Source organism: Anser brachyrhynchus, assembly GCF_964034855.1.
Source record: "Anser brachyrhynchus genome assembly, chromosome: 15".
In the NCBI taxonomy this organism is placed as follows: domain Eukaryota; kingdom Metazoa; phylum Chordata; class Aves; order Anseriformes; family Anatidae; genus Anser; species Anser brachyrhynchus.
Genome location: NC_137733.1, coordinates 7,612,618 through 7,629,562, shown reverse-complemented (window position 1 = coordinate 7,629,562; position 16,945 = coordinate 7,612,618). Strand labels below are relative to the sequence as shown.

The following is a 16,945-nucleotide window of genomic DNA, read 5'->3' as shown; positions in this document are numbered from 1 at the left end:
CACTCCCCTTGGTCACATCAGACACACCAGTGCTGCAGCTGATGAGAAACTACCGGAGAGCTTTTATTCACTAGAAAATGGCAAGTCAGCAAAATACCGTTTCTGTGAAAGGTATGACTTAACAAACTTACCCTTTCAAACCGAACCTATCAAAATAGATTCAGAAAGTATTCCAATACATTTTGGGGGAATTCTGGAACAGAGAACTTTGTTTTTCTATCTAAAATAACAAATATCTTTTAAAAAGTGAACCTCTCTTTCAAAAGCCAACTTATTTCATATATATGCACACACACATATCCACAATTTTGAAATCCTAACAAAATGTTTCTCTCGATATGACAACATATTTGCAAAAAGAACTCTTCTGTTATGTGAAAATCATTCCTCTTTCAGCTCTACCTGGTATCTAATATCAGTTTGTTCCCAATTAACAACCAGCAACAGCAAGGAGAAACAGGCTGCTATTAGATGCTAGCGCTTCTACTGTTCTTCTTGAGCTGCCAAGAGGTGCTCTCACTGCTTACTTACATGGCATGCGGCAGAAGGCTGATCGCATTGCTCTGCAGAGGCAGGTGCAGCCTCAGCCTGACCAGCAGAGACTGTACCAGGCAGCAGCAATGGTGAAGAAAAAGAAAGTTGAAAAACGCCCTAGCTTTCCTTTCCTCTCGCAGCAGTAAATCTGTTAACTGGCTTCAGAACTCCCGCTCATGCACTCGGCTTCATTAGTGAGCTGTAGACAGCCAAGTGGCTCAATTCCCTTAAAGCCCTGGCAAACTGCAGTGATAGCTGGCACCTGCCAGATCCTGTGGGCACTTGGGGGGTGGTCCACTCACTCCAACATTATAAGCCTTCTTTCCCCTAACAGCCCAGCTTTCTTTCTACATGATCATATAGCCCGTGCTTGATGCTGTGGGAGTTACTGCTACCAGTTCAGCACCACAGGTTCACTGCAGAAGAACTATGTATGTACTGTTCTGTGATTTCAGAAGCCCTGAGAAGGTTCTAAGATCAACAATCAGCTCCAAATAGCTCAAAATACCCACACTGGAGAAAGACTCATCAAAAAAAGATATGCTGACCATGCTGAAATCTGTTGAAATGTAGGTTTGCAAATTAAGTGCAGCATACAATTCTGATCAAACTTTTCAGAGGCTGGAATCAAACACTACCAAAACTAATAAATTATGGTGTATCTTAGAAAGAAAAAGTATCCAAGCTGTGTTCTCTACTATAAAGCAACTAATATGGGGTGAGTGCTGGTATAAAACGGTATGTTACCAGTAATTAGCTTCTGTTTTTAGGTATGTTGGCTACAGAAAAAGATATCTTGGTATAAAACTATGGTACCTACTGCCAGGGAAAAGGAGAAAACATAAGGGCAAAGCGTGAGCTTTGAAGAAATTACCTAATGGTAGTCACGAGCCAAAACTGCACATTGTGCACCGTGGGGCATGTCTACAGCACACGACATAACACTGTGCAAATAAGCAAGCTCGTTTTGGTACTAAAAGCAGTATAACCATGCATACACAGCAGCCTGCTGGAGCTTGGCTATTGAACTGCACAGAGTGATGCTATTGCCCTATATTCAAGCTACCTTGGATAAACTTTATGCTTTGACTTCTATCTTGACACTGCAACAAATTCAGTCTTATCTCAGCGGTCAATTGTTTTGAAAGTCTACTTTTTAGTTCAAAAATCTTCTTTCTACAAAAGTTAGCACATGCTGCTACAATCATTCATCAGCCTTTAATCATGCTATCACTGTTTGAACTACGGGTTTGCTGTACTCTAACTCACACTTCATAGTAAATAGTGCTTTGTTACATTAAATCTCATGACGTGTCCTGTCTAATCTGTACAGCATAATGATGTTAGAATCCTAAGACTGATTTATCTTTTTTTTTAATATTTGTTGATTTCCTTTAACACAGATCCACCACAGATGAATAACGTCTTGCCAACATCTCCCCTCCTTCCTCAGATGGCACATCAACATTCGTATCCCAGCCTGGGACAGATCACAAACCCATATGAGCAACAGCCCCCAGGCAAAGAGCTTAACAAGTACGCCTCTCTGAAGGCAGTCGGTAAGTAAGCAACACGATGCACGACTTCTCCTTCAGATCAGCATGTTGCATTTGCTGTTGTCAGCTGACGTTCTGCTTCAAAGTTAAAACAAACTCTTGCTCTTCTAGATTGCTTCATTACAGAATTTGTCTATTTTCATATTATTTTAGATGGAAATGTATAAAAAATTTAATGGAAACTACAGTTTCACCTGTGTTGTATACACTGTGTTCAGCCCTAGTTCTTCATGCCCTGAATATGCCTACATACGCACTTCAGTATGTGCTTTCCATCTCTATCTGCACAAATGAGAGAGAAAACCATCAGGTATATTGCAAATTCAAAGCATATATTTAAGACACGTGCCAAATACTTCTGAGAAGGGAAGAAACTTGCTCGCTTCAGAAGGAACCGCTCTCACATTTTCTGCAGGACGTGCATTAGTAGGTCGCCAAAGGAATATTCCGAGGCCTTACAATTTCCAACAACTGGTGCATCACAAAGCTCCTAATAAAGATCCTGGCGGTAGCTGCTATCGATTAATGTCATACATGATTATTTTAAGAAAATGGGGGAACATCCTCAAAGAAACAGTTGTGGGGAGGAAAGAGGACAATGGTGGCTAAACATAGCAGTGTAACTTTCACATTGGAAGCAGAAGTTCCTAGTGCTTTTCAGGAGCTGCAAATACCTGCTGCACATCGTGGGACACCAGAAAGCCTTTCTTACCTTACATTTCAGGCCCCTGCTGGACAACACTAAATGAATAACTTCTGGAGGGAGGTCTATTCACAAACAGCTGTTCACTAACCCTTGCTCAGCTCAGCCTACGCATACATACGTTAAAATCATTTCCCCATGAATTTAGAGCAGCATCACGTTGCCTATTCCCAGACAGAGCTATTTGGCTCAGAAAAACAGCAGAACAGCTGAGAGGATTCTGACTTCACAATTTCAGATTTTTAATCACAAACTGACATCCCGTTCTCCAAACTTCAGGGCACCAGACCTCTAACAAAATGCACATCAAAGCCCCGTCTTGAGTAGTTTAGTGTTGCTTTAGCTTGCCTTTTTGTTTTCTGACAAGTAGTATTTTTAATATCTTTTATAAAAGACATATCTTTCTGCTCGATTTTGAATACAGGCAAGGTAGCTTTATATTCGTCCTTCAAAAGGTGATACTGTGCAATGATGTAGTGATTATCACAAATTAGGCACTAATACCAGCTTTCTTTTTTAGATGTCAGTTTAGGTCAAGCCAATCACCAAAGCTAAAAGGTGCTTAAGCATAATAAAATGAGAGCTTAAACACTCAAAAGAAACTGCTCTTATCTGCCCAAGAGTCACTGAATGTACTTGTTTTTTAAAATTATTAAATTAGAACTTGGATAATTCTTGGGTGTCTGAGTACAAGTTTTCAAAGCAGCTAGAATATAACCATACTGTTAAATCAAGCTCAAAAGATTGTGCACTGCAGCTCCAGAAGTCATGTAATGCCTCTCAGAAGCTTCATCTAAATTAAACATAACTTTCAGGGACATTTTCTTCCAGGAGGATTTCACCATCTCCCTGTGCTTTTCCCATACCTTTCCTATCCCCCATCTCATTTTCCTTCCTGCAGATCTACCTGTCACAGAACACATTAGCCAAGTTGTAGACTCAGGTAAATTTTCACAGGAAATGGACAAAATCACTGCAATGTTATCCATACTTTTCAACAGAAAACACTGGAGATTTTCAAACGTGCATTTACAGCTTTTGTCTGGCCATGTGGAGCCAGTTAACACACTCAGTTTTTCACCACTTTCATACTCTCAAGGCCAGGACTCCTCTCAGATTCACCTTTTAGGTACATCCCGAGATCACAAAGCACTTTTTCCAAGATCCCAGCCACGCTTGGGTTTGTGACTGTGCAGATACCAAGCTGACGTACCTTGCAGAGTTGATATTGGCTTTACGAGAGCTCTGAGAGGAAACAGTAACTGGCCCACATCAGACTCAACGATATGAATTTAACCTGACAACAACTTTTCAATAAATAGACACAGACTGAGTTCACCCCAGCCAGGTATTCACGTCACAGGGCCATGACATTTTTCATGCAATAACATTCAGCGGCAGATTTACCGAACCACCTAGCAGACTAACGACTCTGTGTAGCCCATCTCCCTTTACACACACAGATAGTGGTTTGAGGGTGGATTCATTTGCCACAACAGAAATCTAATAAGGGACGCATTCTGTATCTCTCCATGCATTTGAGGCAAACCATATTCATTTAATGCCTCTCACTCTACCCGATCCCATTGTTTGGATACAGTCTGGTGTTCTTAACTGCCTTTTTTAATGGGGGTGGGTGGAGGAGGAAGCATTCCTATTGGTTTCTAGCGACTGGAGTTGTAGTGTATTAATACCACCCATCATAATGTGGCCATAAGTGGTAAGAAGTTCAGATAACTGAAAAAGTGATGCTTTACCAGAGGCGGTATTAAATTAATTTCCACACAGCTGCTTTCTTCTGAACTACAGATGTCCTAAAAATTTGGCTGTCTAATTTTAGAAGTGAGCCACTCATCTCTCAGTGACTGGCTGCTGTGAAAATTCACTTCCTGGAGAAGCAACAAGTCACAGCAACCTTGGTTCTGGGTCCTGCCTGGGATCTGCATTAACATCAGTATTGAAGGGTTCTGAAAACAAGTGACAATAATGACATTGCTATTACCTTGCATCGTGTTACTGATGGAGAACTACCAACACCTTGCCAGGGAGGCCAAGCTGATACCTAGGAAACTATTTAAATCTACATCCCAGACCCCAAATGTTATAGCTTAGCAGAATGCAACTTGAAGTGGGGATGTTTGTTCTTGTATGCAATGCACCGGGTGCCGTGCAGAGCGGCTGATTCAGCACAACGGGGGAGAAGAGAGTTGAAAAAGTCAATGTGGATGTATTTTATTCAAAAACTAAAATATTTTTATGTGACCCAGTTCAAACTGTGCAGCCAAACCCTTACACTCTTAAGGAGAAGAGGATATTTTCCTCATTTCCTGTTAGGAATTTCTTTAGCTGTGGCAGCCTCCAGAACTCCTGAAGTACTGACCAGCAGCCGCTGACCAAATTCACCTTTTACTCTTACTGTCTGGTGGCATTTACATCTCCAAGTAACATGAGGACATTCTGTGACCATTTTATACTCTCAGATGAGTGCTTCAAGCACAACAAGGTAATGGTGAGTTGAGATTTATTTGCCGTTTTCCTCACTGCAGCAGAATTGTACTCCCCTTCTACCTGGACATACACACCAGCAGGGAATAATCAGCAGAAGGTGGAGGGACCTTTGGAAATGAGACAGAGCTACATGCATTTCCTGAAAGAATGGAGCGGTGACCTACCTCCTTGCATCTCTAGCTTACCTGACTGATTGATTGTTGCACTCTATAAATCCATTTTTTGTCCATTTTTCAGCCAGAGATTTTATTCATTTATTTTTTTTAACAGGGCTAAATTTCTCCCAGAAAGAAATGTCAGAAACTGTATGTGAGGGACAGCTCAGATACAAGCTCTTACTTAAGACTAGTTCTACCAGAAGTGGTCACTGAATGCTGTGTGGCAATAAAACACTCGGTGTTTGGATATTTCAGTTTTTTGGTCACCTGAGATGACATCATCTTGGTTTCCCTTGGTGCTTTCACAGTATTTGATTATTTATGTTAAAAGTGCCGAAAGTGGTTTTTCTGCATAAATTATTGTTATTTCCAGTTCATCAGCCATGTTTTTACTCTATGCTTAAATGGTTATTGCTCATTTAAGCAATCCTGACATGCCTAATGCTGCTACAAGTGGATGGAGATCTTGTATCTGAACACCTTGTGAAACTCAAGTCCCAGGACATGCAAAGGTAGCTCATCACAATTTTTTGATAGATCTCATTTGTACATTCATTCAGGAAGCATGAACAGTCCAACTTCGAATTCTGCTCTGCTAAGCTGTAAGAGTTGGAATCCATCCTGTAGCTTAATAAGAGCTTCCTAGAGCTCAAATTGGCCTCAATATCCTGTGGTATTATTTACATTTATTCTTTCACTCACATTAGTCTGCGAGCCAGGCTCAGAAACAGTTAATTTTCTTTCCTGAGTTTCACATAGTGCAGAGTGACCAACTTTCTTTCTTACGACTTCCTGCAAAAATTAAAAAAATACCCCAAATCCAACTCTTTTAAGACCCACATGACTGGGAGAAATGACCATTTGGCTGCTGGAGAGGTGCACATAAAAAATGAGAAAATAAGCATTTCTGTAATTTAACATGACTTTATATTTCTTTCATGAACTTTCTCCTTCCCCTCTCTTACCCACACATGCACACACAAACCTTTGAAGAACTGCCTGGGCACGACTTTACAAGAAATAACCAAGCCAGCTCATATTTTTGCTGCAGAAAGCACAATGGACAGAATTCCTCCCTGAAACTGAGACTGAGACGGCCTTCAGTGATACTGGGAGTTGTAGTATAGGATGAAATCAGATGTAATTGATTGGATATAGTGAAACTAGAAGGAGAATATAATTAAGAGCAGACTCCCTGTCACATCTCAAAGACTACAGCTCCCAGCATTTTTTGGAGCTTCATAGTTCTGTGATTGGAAAGGAAAACATCAGACAGTGCTCTAGCTCTGCTTGCAGCTGAAAAATTCTGAGGTGAGATTCTGCAAGTATAGCACACAAAGAACAAGCAGCTCCTGTTTAGGTCACTGTTACCACGTAGATAACATTGTGGCTACCAGCATGCCAATGCACAAACTATCACCTCCCTTAAAAAGGTGAAGAAGGTGAGAACTGACCGGTTTGTTTGTTCTTTACATCTACACACACCAGGATCCAAAGGAGATCACTATAAGGATAACTGTAAGGTGTTATCTGTGAACCATCCTGCCCAGTGTGAAATTTGGTGATGCCTTCTCTTAAGCTTCTGACCTTCAATTTCTAACACAACGACTGTAAGTCTGTGCTGATACAAGATGTCTTTTGAGACTAGAAGTGACTTCCCTGCTGCCCCCAACAAGCTGATACCCATCTCACCAGGGGAAGAGATTCTGTGCTGTTCCCTATAGCCCCGTGCTCTGCTTCAGGGACCTCTGTACAAAGACAGGGAAGGCTGGAAAGAAATACTGTAATTGGAAAAATGAAAACACACGAGGGAAAAAGGCTTGCACATACATGGACAGGAGCTGATACAGGTGACTTTTAGAAAAAGCAGAGTTACAGAGTACTTGGACACAATACCCTGGTGTTACTTTACTTTCCTATACCAAACACTGTTACACTGGAAGGTAAATACTCATGTTTCTTTGGAAGGCTTAAAAAGCAATTGCATTTTCATTTGGAAGAGTAAAGAAATCTTCAGCTACTACTAATGCACAAAAATGGGTTAAAAAATCTGAGATACGGGAGCAGCTCTCTGGATTTAACACCACAAAACAGACAGGGAAGTACAGATTAATGCAGCATTTGTCATACGTAGAGAGGGATTCAGTTAATGATTTCGTGTATCCAAAGGTACGTTCAGCGTCACACAGAATGCTACACTAGGCAATCTGCCTGATTCTGCACTGGAGCTATGGATCTGTCTCAAGGAAGTATGACATAAAAGCTTGAAATATATTCACTATTATTATTTACTTAACCAATGCAATGAGAAAACGTGAAGGTTTTTTAGTGTTCATTTGTTAAGGAAGTCTTTCCTGCTTTAATCCTTGCTACTCCTACAGGGACAGGAGGAAAGCAAAGCAGTTCCCAGTAGTAAGCCTCACCAGTACTGTTCCCTCACCCTTCCCATCTCCCAGCTAGATGAAGTGCTAGGGTCACTTGTTCCACCTGGAGCTTCTGCTGAGACCCCCCCCAGACTTCACACCCTGCCCACTGTGTGCAGGCTTTCAAGACCTTTTCTTGCTTCCACTAGATCTTCCAATTTTTTTCTCTTATTTACCAAATTGGCTTCAGATATCAATGCACACACTGTCATGGGTTAAAAAACAAACAGCAAGCAACAAAAACAACCAAACATTAAAACATACTTGGTGATTCTTGATCAAAACATTTCCCTGTTTGATATTTCCCTGATTGTTTTCTTTGAAGACTGCAGTCTTCAGAGGCAACAACCTAAGAAGAACAAGCTTTATTTCCATTTATTAAGATCAGCAATGGCCACAGGAAGGAAACTAATAAAACTTAAATCAAGTATGGCTTATTCAGATCTATTTCCATCAAATATTAATAAATTATGCACAAGATTTTTTACACATTAAGTGATATGAGGGCATGAGTGAAGTGAAACCTTACACTTAGGGTACACCACTAAATAGAAGAGAACCAATAAACAGCAGAGCTCAGCTCAAGCAAAGACAAAGTCTATCAATGTTAAGCAATTTCAAGTGCAACGCTCCTTAAACATTCTTCCCAGTAACTGTTTTACTTTGCAGTATAAACATATATCTACGCATAAACATTGTCATTCCACAATGCAAACTTATTTACACTGATTATTTAAGAATAGAGGTTGATCATAAAGAAAGCGAAAACAATTGTGAACACTTGCAGATAAACAGCAATATTGCGGGATGCCAGCTCAAGTCTAGATTTAATCTGAAGTGTGACTTTAGCACTTCCAATTGTGTAGTCTACACACTGATTGCACTGGTTGCTCTCAACATAATCCACTCATTTTTTTTGTCCCATACCATTAGCTGTGCAAAGCTCATGTCATTTAAGACAATACTTTTGCAATAAGAATTTGGAACAGTTGCTCAAATTGGGATATCAAGCGATTGGTTCTCAGAGGTGACACAAGATCAAAACTTTTAATTTTACAGGTGATCCAAATCCACCCATAGGTATTAAAATGTAATGAAGCCATAGATATTAAAAAAAAAAAAAACAAAAAAAAACAAAACAGATTGTGAACATCTGTCCCAAGTTCAGACAGTGTTTTAAGCTCAGCACATAGAATTTAGATCTAAACGATTTTAAAGAGTCAACTTTGGATGAATTCTGGGAAAATAAATCTCAAAGAGAATTTTCTTGAATTAAATTAAAAGTTTGTCTACCTTGAGGCTTTCGAGGACCACTTTTATTCACTGAATAGTCTTTCATACTAACAATATTCAAACATAAATCTCACTATAATCTTCATAAAATTTTGATTGTTACCTTCACGTTTGTGATGTGAACATTCATATGGGTTTGGCTTGGTAATTTTAAGTAGTTATGAGGATTACTCAGTTACAAGCTAAGTTTAAGTACATAATAACTTACTTTTTTTTGTTGCAACCAAATTCAAGAACTCAAATCAGAGAAGCCTGAACACTCTTCTGCTTTGTACAGGGATATATGTCAACAGCAGTAGTGGGAAGTTCCTCAGCATTACCCATGAATACCAATGAAAACTAGTAAGATAGCTGATAGGAATGAAACCCTTATTAAAAATATAATATAAATAGCAGCAGTTATCTGCCTGCTATTTTCGTTCTGCATAGGATGTTCTAAAGGCAGTAAATGTGTTTAAGAAAGAAATCACACAGATAAAAGCCACAGAGATCATTGCTTTACTCCTACATGTTCACACTATAATAACAAAGGGCTGGAGGCATAAGAGGAGGAAGAGCAATAACATGATTTGTAATGTGCACAGTTCATTTTTCCACAGGTCCTTCCCTTGCCACCTTATTTGAAGAAGGATGAGAAGGAAAAGAGAAGCTGGAAACAAAAATAATGTCTCTGATACATTAGCTATGCTACTACAGCATCAATAAATATCACATGCTAATGACAATATTAAATGCAATTGGTAATTTTGGTAGTGGGAAAGCTTGCAGAGCTATTTAGACGATGTAAGGTACTCCTGGGGAAAGTTCACCTTCCTTTGCAAGGGACCTCCCACAGTGGGGAAGGCAGATCTGCAGCTCAGCGCTGCTGGGTCTCATTTACACAAGTGAAATTATGATTGCAATTCCTGGCAAAGAAGGTCCAGGTGGGAGCTGAACACTGCTATGGCAGGAGCCTTGTGTGTATGCACACTATTAAATATTCAGTGAAGAGAGCTTCATTACTGCATCTTTCTTGACTGGCTGTCAGTCACGAATGTTTTTGCTTTATTTGAAGGCGACTCAAGGGTTCTGCTCAGACCAGGCTTTAGTTGCACTTTGCCTTTGGGTTTGCCCGATCTGTGTGAGAAGTTTATGAAACTGATCTTCTCCTGAAAGTGCAATTTTGGAAATTGCCAGTGAACCCTATTTCTTTTCAGTTTGACACATATCTCTGCTTTGACAAAAGGTTTTGGAAACCACAGACAATTATGCACAAGATTTTCAGAATAAACACAGTCTAATGGGAGAAAGAGAAGAAACGGAGGAGGAAAAACTGAACTGACTGTATGATATGGAATTACTCCCTAGTTTTCTGCTATTGCTTAATAACCCACTCTTGAAAAGAATTCCTTCCGGCAGAAAGAATAAAAAAAGATAACTTTTTCTATTAGAAACAACTTACGCTACAGTTATTTTTTTTAATTGACTTCAATACTGAATGATAGTTGAAAACTCTTTAAAATTATAGCAGTTAAAAAACAGAGCAAGATAAAATAACTCCTGAAAAAGTTATTACATTACTGGGACTTTTTTTTTTTTCATTTAACTAGTACAATTCTGAAAGCCTGCAGACCTCACCCTGCATGCACAAATAGTGTTGTAAATCTGGTACGATGTCAGCTGAAAGACAGAAAAATGCAGATTTATTTCAGCACCAAACCCACATATGAACTGAGTGTTCAGAGACCTGAACTAGGTCTTCTGGGTCTTCATGCAGCTTTCTACAACATTTTAACTAGGAATATCTGTATCTGATTCAGACACGTTAAAGAGTTATAACCAACAGTACACTAGAAGAAACAAAAATGAAATTTAGTACATGGAAGAATGCCCACAGCAATGTGGAAAAAAAAAAAAAAAGATGCACACTAAGAACAGCTGTTATAAATAAATGTGGTCAGGAATATAGCAGCTAAATAATAATATGCTAAATAATGATAAATTGATACCTTAAGGAAAAGCAAGCATGCATTCTTAGACACTGAATCACAGCACAGAGCACTGGATTTTTTCCGATGTGACCCTGTAATACTCAGCCTACAGTCTCCAGGAATGCCCACATGCTTTGTGGTCTGCTCCCAGGAGCAAGGCTGGGTGTGAACTGCCTGAGTGACTCCGACTGCCATAGCACAGCCTGTTATTGCATGACTGCACAGTTTTTCTGCAAACAGACAATAAAGCAGCGCTCCTGGAATAGTCAGGATGCCTTGCCCTTAAACAAACTGCAGATCCTCACTGACCAAAAGGGCTGCAAACAATTTTGTATTATTGTTGCTGTATAAAGGCATTGCTGCAAACGTTTGACACCACCACATTTGTCCTAATTGATTTGCTTGTGAAGCATTAAAACTTGCCCAGTAAAAAAGCAAGCAAGATGATTGAAGGAAGAAGTGGCAGAAGCCTTTTAAACAAATCTCCCAAGTGTTAACATCTTTGGCTTTGGACAGCATTTTTAGAAAGCAACCCAAACCCTCCTCTCCTCTAATCAGGTTATGCTGCAGTCATGCTTTATTCAGAAGTTAAGCATGACAGCATGAGTCCTTAGATAGTTCCTATTTCAAAAGGCAAGTTTTCTTACCATATATAAGGTTTCCAGAAAAACGCAGACTGACAAATATGCCTGAGATAAAAAAGAAATAAATACTTCACAGTAGAACTTTTCATATTTATTTGTCATTGTAGATGCCATGAAAGGACATGAGCTTAGTGGCCTCTAGGAAAAAAAATAATGAAAAAAACAGATTTACAGTTACAGGACAGCCACTGGCTCGCATTTTCAAAGAAAGCTCAGAGATTTAAATACATAATTCTATTAGACTTCTTTTACAATTTCATCCATTGGTGCAAGCATAGAACTGGCAATCTTACTTCCTTCTCAAGTTTATCATTCACTGCATGATACTGAACCAGCAACTTAACATCTTGATGCTTGAATTTCAAATGCTAAATCGCTCGAGGATATGTGTAGTGTGATCTTTGTCTATCTGCGTGCAACAGATTTCTGGTCTCCTGAAAACATTTACAATTTTAGCATAAATTTAACGTGATGTAGCCACCATTTGTTTCCAGGTTGACAGGATCTATTGATTCTGGTAAATGAGAAATGCTCTGTTTTTCTTTCACTGGTTAGACCCAAGTATTCTGCATTTCGTAGGTTTCTGCATAGGTACAATGCATGTACAAGTGCCTGGAATACTTTGATCAAAAACAAAGCAGGATATCATTGCAGCACTTTGCAAAACTGAATTATAAATACTGCAATTTAATACTATGTAAATTGATGCAGTCAAATATACAAAGTCCAGCTGGCAAAGCTGTTTTACGTGGCCAGAGAGAAACCTGCTTAATCTTACACAGCAAATAAATATTTGTAAAAAGAGAACGAAAAAAACAGACTGCACAGTGCTGTGCTTTTTGGCACACTGTCAAGAAGAGAGGGGCTTGTGCTCATGCAGATGTGGCTATTTTATGTTGCAGGGAGTGGTAACCCTGAGCACGAGGTACCACACAGGATGCCAGGTGCCTGAGGAGTTAATTGAATTCTGTCTCAGCATCCCCAGCCAAGCAGCAGCCTTCGCTGCCTGTAGTGGATAAAGAGAACATTGCTGAGACTGGAGGCTCTACTTACCAAGTCTAATTACATTCCCATTCTAAACCATTCCTAATGCATTTCAAAACCCAGAAATATTCTGGCCTCTTCAGCCTTTCAGAAACTGTCATAAAAGTAATTGATAGAAGAGACGAAATGTTTGGGCCTACATATTTATGTTTCATCATGTCTCATATCATGAAAGTAGAATTTTATTTCACTGGGAAAACAAAATGCAGCCCTGTGTCTGGAGGTGGACAAGCTCCTTTCAAACAATATCTGCAGAAGAAAAGGTTGATATAAGATGCCTTTTCATGATTGGCCTCTCTCCAGTTCTCTGTGAGTAACGAGTAAATAGATAAAGTGGCAAAGAGGGCTAAGAGAGGAATAATACAGAGCCACAAAAAGTAGATTCTACCAAAATTAGAATTAATTTAATTGTTGCTCCAAGCATTATGTATTTTTCCTTACCCCTACTAGTGGCAGGGACTAAAAATCACAAGACAGAATCCACAGATAAAAAATACTATCTTCCTTTTCAGGACTTCTTAAATAAGGCCAAACTGGTATTAGATTTTTTAGGGGGAAGAGAGGCAAATATTTAGGACAGAAATCAATGCACTGCTGTCTACAGGCTGAATTCTGTGTTCTCAGAGCTCCATACAAGAATGGAGAGGGGGAGATGCAAAAATGATTTTAAATCATTTAAATTTAAAGGCCTTTGGCCTTTCTTAGAGTTCAGCGAGGTTTCCAACTGCTCCACCTTGAACACAGCCACTCAGTGCCCACGAGAAGAGAGCAGCTTGGGACCAAGCATTATGTAGCCCCGCTCCTTCCTCTTGGCCATGCTAAAACACACAGATCTATCAGATTATCCTACCCACAGCTGGCACGGTATGAACATGATTATGTCTACCTGCAACATCTAGCTGCCTTCTGTTTTCCAACAGACTTCAGGTCTGACAAAGCAAATTCCTCGATGCTGTACTATGTCAGGTGAACCCCCTCATTCAAAAGGGCAGGCCATTAGTTGTTTCACTTGATGGAACACACTTTTCAGTGAATATACTGGATCAAACTCATATCCAGGGACAGCTCATTTGAACTCGATTCATGTTCGTCTCTTCCCTCACCCAAGAAACACACCGACGCTAGCACAGAAACGATACTTCTTTGATTTTGACATGAACTTCTGCTAAAACTCTCACATAGAGTTGGCTCATAGCTTGGAAGCCTTTGAACATATTGTTTGAGATGCCAACTTAGAAAAGCAAACGAAGAAGCAATCACACATTCAGACAGGATCAACAACAGCACTACCAAAGGCAGCATGCTAGTATTTCCCTGGGCAAAATTCTCATGTTGTCTTTCAGGATTCACTACCCTTTCGTCTCTCCTTCAGCTTTCAGTTTCACTGCTTAGAGAGAGAAATGTAAGATTCCAATAGCTCCGGGTCACTACACTGAAGACTAAGCAAAGTCATGGCTGTAGAAGCAAAGCCTTGTTATGAGCTGTTAAATATTACATACAGAGAGCTGTACTGTTCCACAGAAACAATCTACAAATAGGCAGGTAATGTATTTTAGCTGTTAACTGCTATGAAACTGTAGTCATTTTATTGTTGTCCTGTCCTTTAGCTCTTCTCATCTTCTTGCTTGCTTTACCTCTAGCCCTAGATTTGAAATACAGTTTCTTTGTGGCAGGAGTAAAGCTCTGTGTTTCACAAAGTAGTTCTTAAAATATGGTCAGATGACAAACAATTCTGTGAAACCTGTACTGAGAAAATAGAGTTCCCTACATTTGTATTTTCTGGCTGACTCCAAGCTTTCACTGAGGTCACTGAAGCTTTTTTTTTTCTTCTTTTCTTTAGAGCTTCTCCCAGGGCTCATTCCTTTGCAGATTCTCCTCTCTTACTCCAGAGCTTTCTCGCCACTCCTAGGTGCCTACTTTCAGAAAAGCCATAGGACTTGATTGTCTTTCAGCATTCTACACCTTGACATAAAAAGTCCAAGGATTTAGAGCCATTTTAAGGACCAACAAAGATGACAGACACTATTGTCAATGAGGAAAAGAGTTAAAAAAAAAAAAAAAAAGGCGAGAAACTGCTTCAGAATTACTTAAGATCTCCTTATTTAGCTTTACTATCCACAGAGAAATGCTTGCAAGTGCAATATTTTACAAGAAAGAGAAAGCATCACACGCTGCTAATGCACGCGTGTAATTTTTCCAGGCCTTTCCCAGACTTCCCCATCCCAAGCAGCTCGGCAGCCGTCTACTTTCAAAACCAAAATGGAAAGCTAGGAATAAGGCAGAGGTCTGCATCTGAAGGGTCCCAACCTGAGCAAATGAACTCTGCTACTGGCACAGTCAAGATGATGATGATAAAACACACAGCTGTAGTCACTTCCTTTAAGACATTGTTTCATTCAGACCAGAGTGAGGCGCGGTGGGATCCACCGTGTAGATGATGGACTCCTGGCTGTCCAACTATTACAGCTGAGAGATTTCTATCTCCATTTCCTATCCAGCAAGGATCAGCCCAGCTTCTGCTAGGACGGTCCCCACCCAGATTCACTTCCTGATGAACTTGTGCCATGAAGCAGAAGAAAATTCAAGATTTATTAGTCTAGAAAGACAAAGGAAGAGAAAGCATCTCTTCAGCTTAACAGTTAGGGCACTCAGTTGGAGGGGAGGAGTCCTGCTTTTGATCTTCATGCTGTTTCTATATTTTATTAGTTATTCATTTCAGGCACAGCAGAAACAAAAGCCCAAGTTCTCCCCCCTCCCAGGCACATGCTTTAAATCACATTTTGGGCTGGAAAACCTTCATATTTCAACTTTTTTTTTTTTTTTGATGAACAGCTACAACAGTAACTAAATTTGTGGGTGCATTACCTTAAGGAAGTAAAAACCTTACAAAAATATTGAAATTGAGATCATTTGTATAATTAGCTGCTAAGACTGGAGGGAGGGAACACAAAGGATAACATTCAGAATTAAAGCCCTTATTTTACCATTGTTCATTTGGCAGTTTTGCAATTCTAATTCTTTGCTGCTTTTGCAAACATGACAGTGATATCTTTAAATCCTTATTTTACTGATTTACATACAGCACTCAATGCAAGACACCTTCCTATAGCACCTTTCGTCTGAAAACTCAGTATACTCTGCAAACAGCAATTAATCTTCATAGCACTGAACTACCTCCTCCAATGTGTTAACAACTCATTTTACAGCTGGTGAAACCAAGGCAGAGGAATGTTGAGTCATGTACTCAAGGTCACATAACAAATCCATCCTGTAACTCCAAAACATCTCTTTGCATGTTTGAAATCCACAAAATATTTATAGGAGCTGGTTAAGAGGAAAAAAAAAAAAAAGAGAGAGAGAGAGAAAAAAAGAAAAAAAAAAAAAGGAACTTCCTGAGATTCACAGATGATTTTTAAAGTAGTTGGTGTCAGGATACTATAAATGTTTTTCTTGATAAAATATTCGTTACAAAACTATGCTCAATGTTACACTTCCGAATTTTCTCCGCTTTGAAAATTAGAAATTATAAGAATGTTTCCATATTATATTAGCATCAGGTTACTTACACTGGGGCATAGCACAATGGTATTGTAAAACCTATAATCTAGTTATTATGCAAAAATGAGGACTCCTTCAAGACTTGCCAAAGCCCTTTTGAACAATTAACAATTTGGTGTTAGCAGTGCTCCTTTTGTGCCACCTATTTGCCACAATGGTATTTTCTACACTGGTATTTCCCCCCAACACACCCCATTTTGCTACATGTGCCTACCTGTAGGTGTGAAAAGCATGCTGAAAGAAGCCGATTTTAAAGAGGTTAAAATGTGAGATAGAAAGGCTGGCTTTTGCTACTAGCATTTAACTCCCAGCCATACATAAGAAATTCTCAGGCAAAAGCCTGGAAAGCATTATTTGACCAGGACAGGCACAAAGAGTAGCTCTGCCATACTATCACTGCCATAAATGCATGCTCTCAGCCATATGTCCTATGTTTGCCAGCTTTCTGCTTTACTTTCCTGGCGAGGATTTACAGACCAAAGCCTGGTTTGTTCCCCTCAATCTCAGTTTCCAGACGAGAGCCTTAGAAAGCACCTACGGACTAAATTAGTTAG

At 39.6% G+C, this 16,945-nt stretch overlaps 1 protein-coding gene and 1 long non-coding RNA gene across 5 annotated transcripts in view; one reads left to right on the top strand and one right to left on the bottom strand.

Annotated features, from left to right (window-relative positions):
* The window catches only part of LOC308178534, a 248,288-nt gene that overhangs the window by 168,258 nt on the left and 63,085 nt on the right, over window positions 1-16,945 (bottom strand). The window contains exon 5 of one of the 3 annotated variants that reach the window (XR_013939803.1): window positions 2,118-15,429. The exons of the other annotated variants lie outside the window; for them this stretch is intronic. This is a non-coding gene — a long non-coding RNA (uncharacterized lncRNA). Of the gene's footprint in view, window positions 1-2,117; window positions 15,430-16,945 lie in introns of those variants that run through there. 3 annotated transcript variants of the gene reach the window in all.
* Window positions 1-16,945, top strand: part of SHISA9 (shisa family member 9) — a 180,357-nt gene that overhangs the window by 157,973 nt on the left and 5,439 nt on the right. For both annotated transcript variants that reach the window (XM_080557325.1, XM_080557324.1), the window contains one exon: window positions 1,938-2,093. In XM_080557325.1, the coding sequence (XP_080413451.1) occupies window positions 1,938-2,093 (156 nt within the window). The remainder of the gene's footprint in view (window positions 1-1,937; window positions 2,094-16,945) is intronic.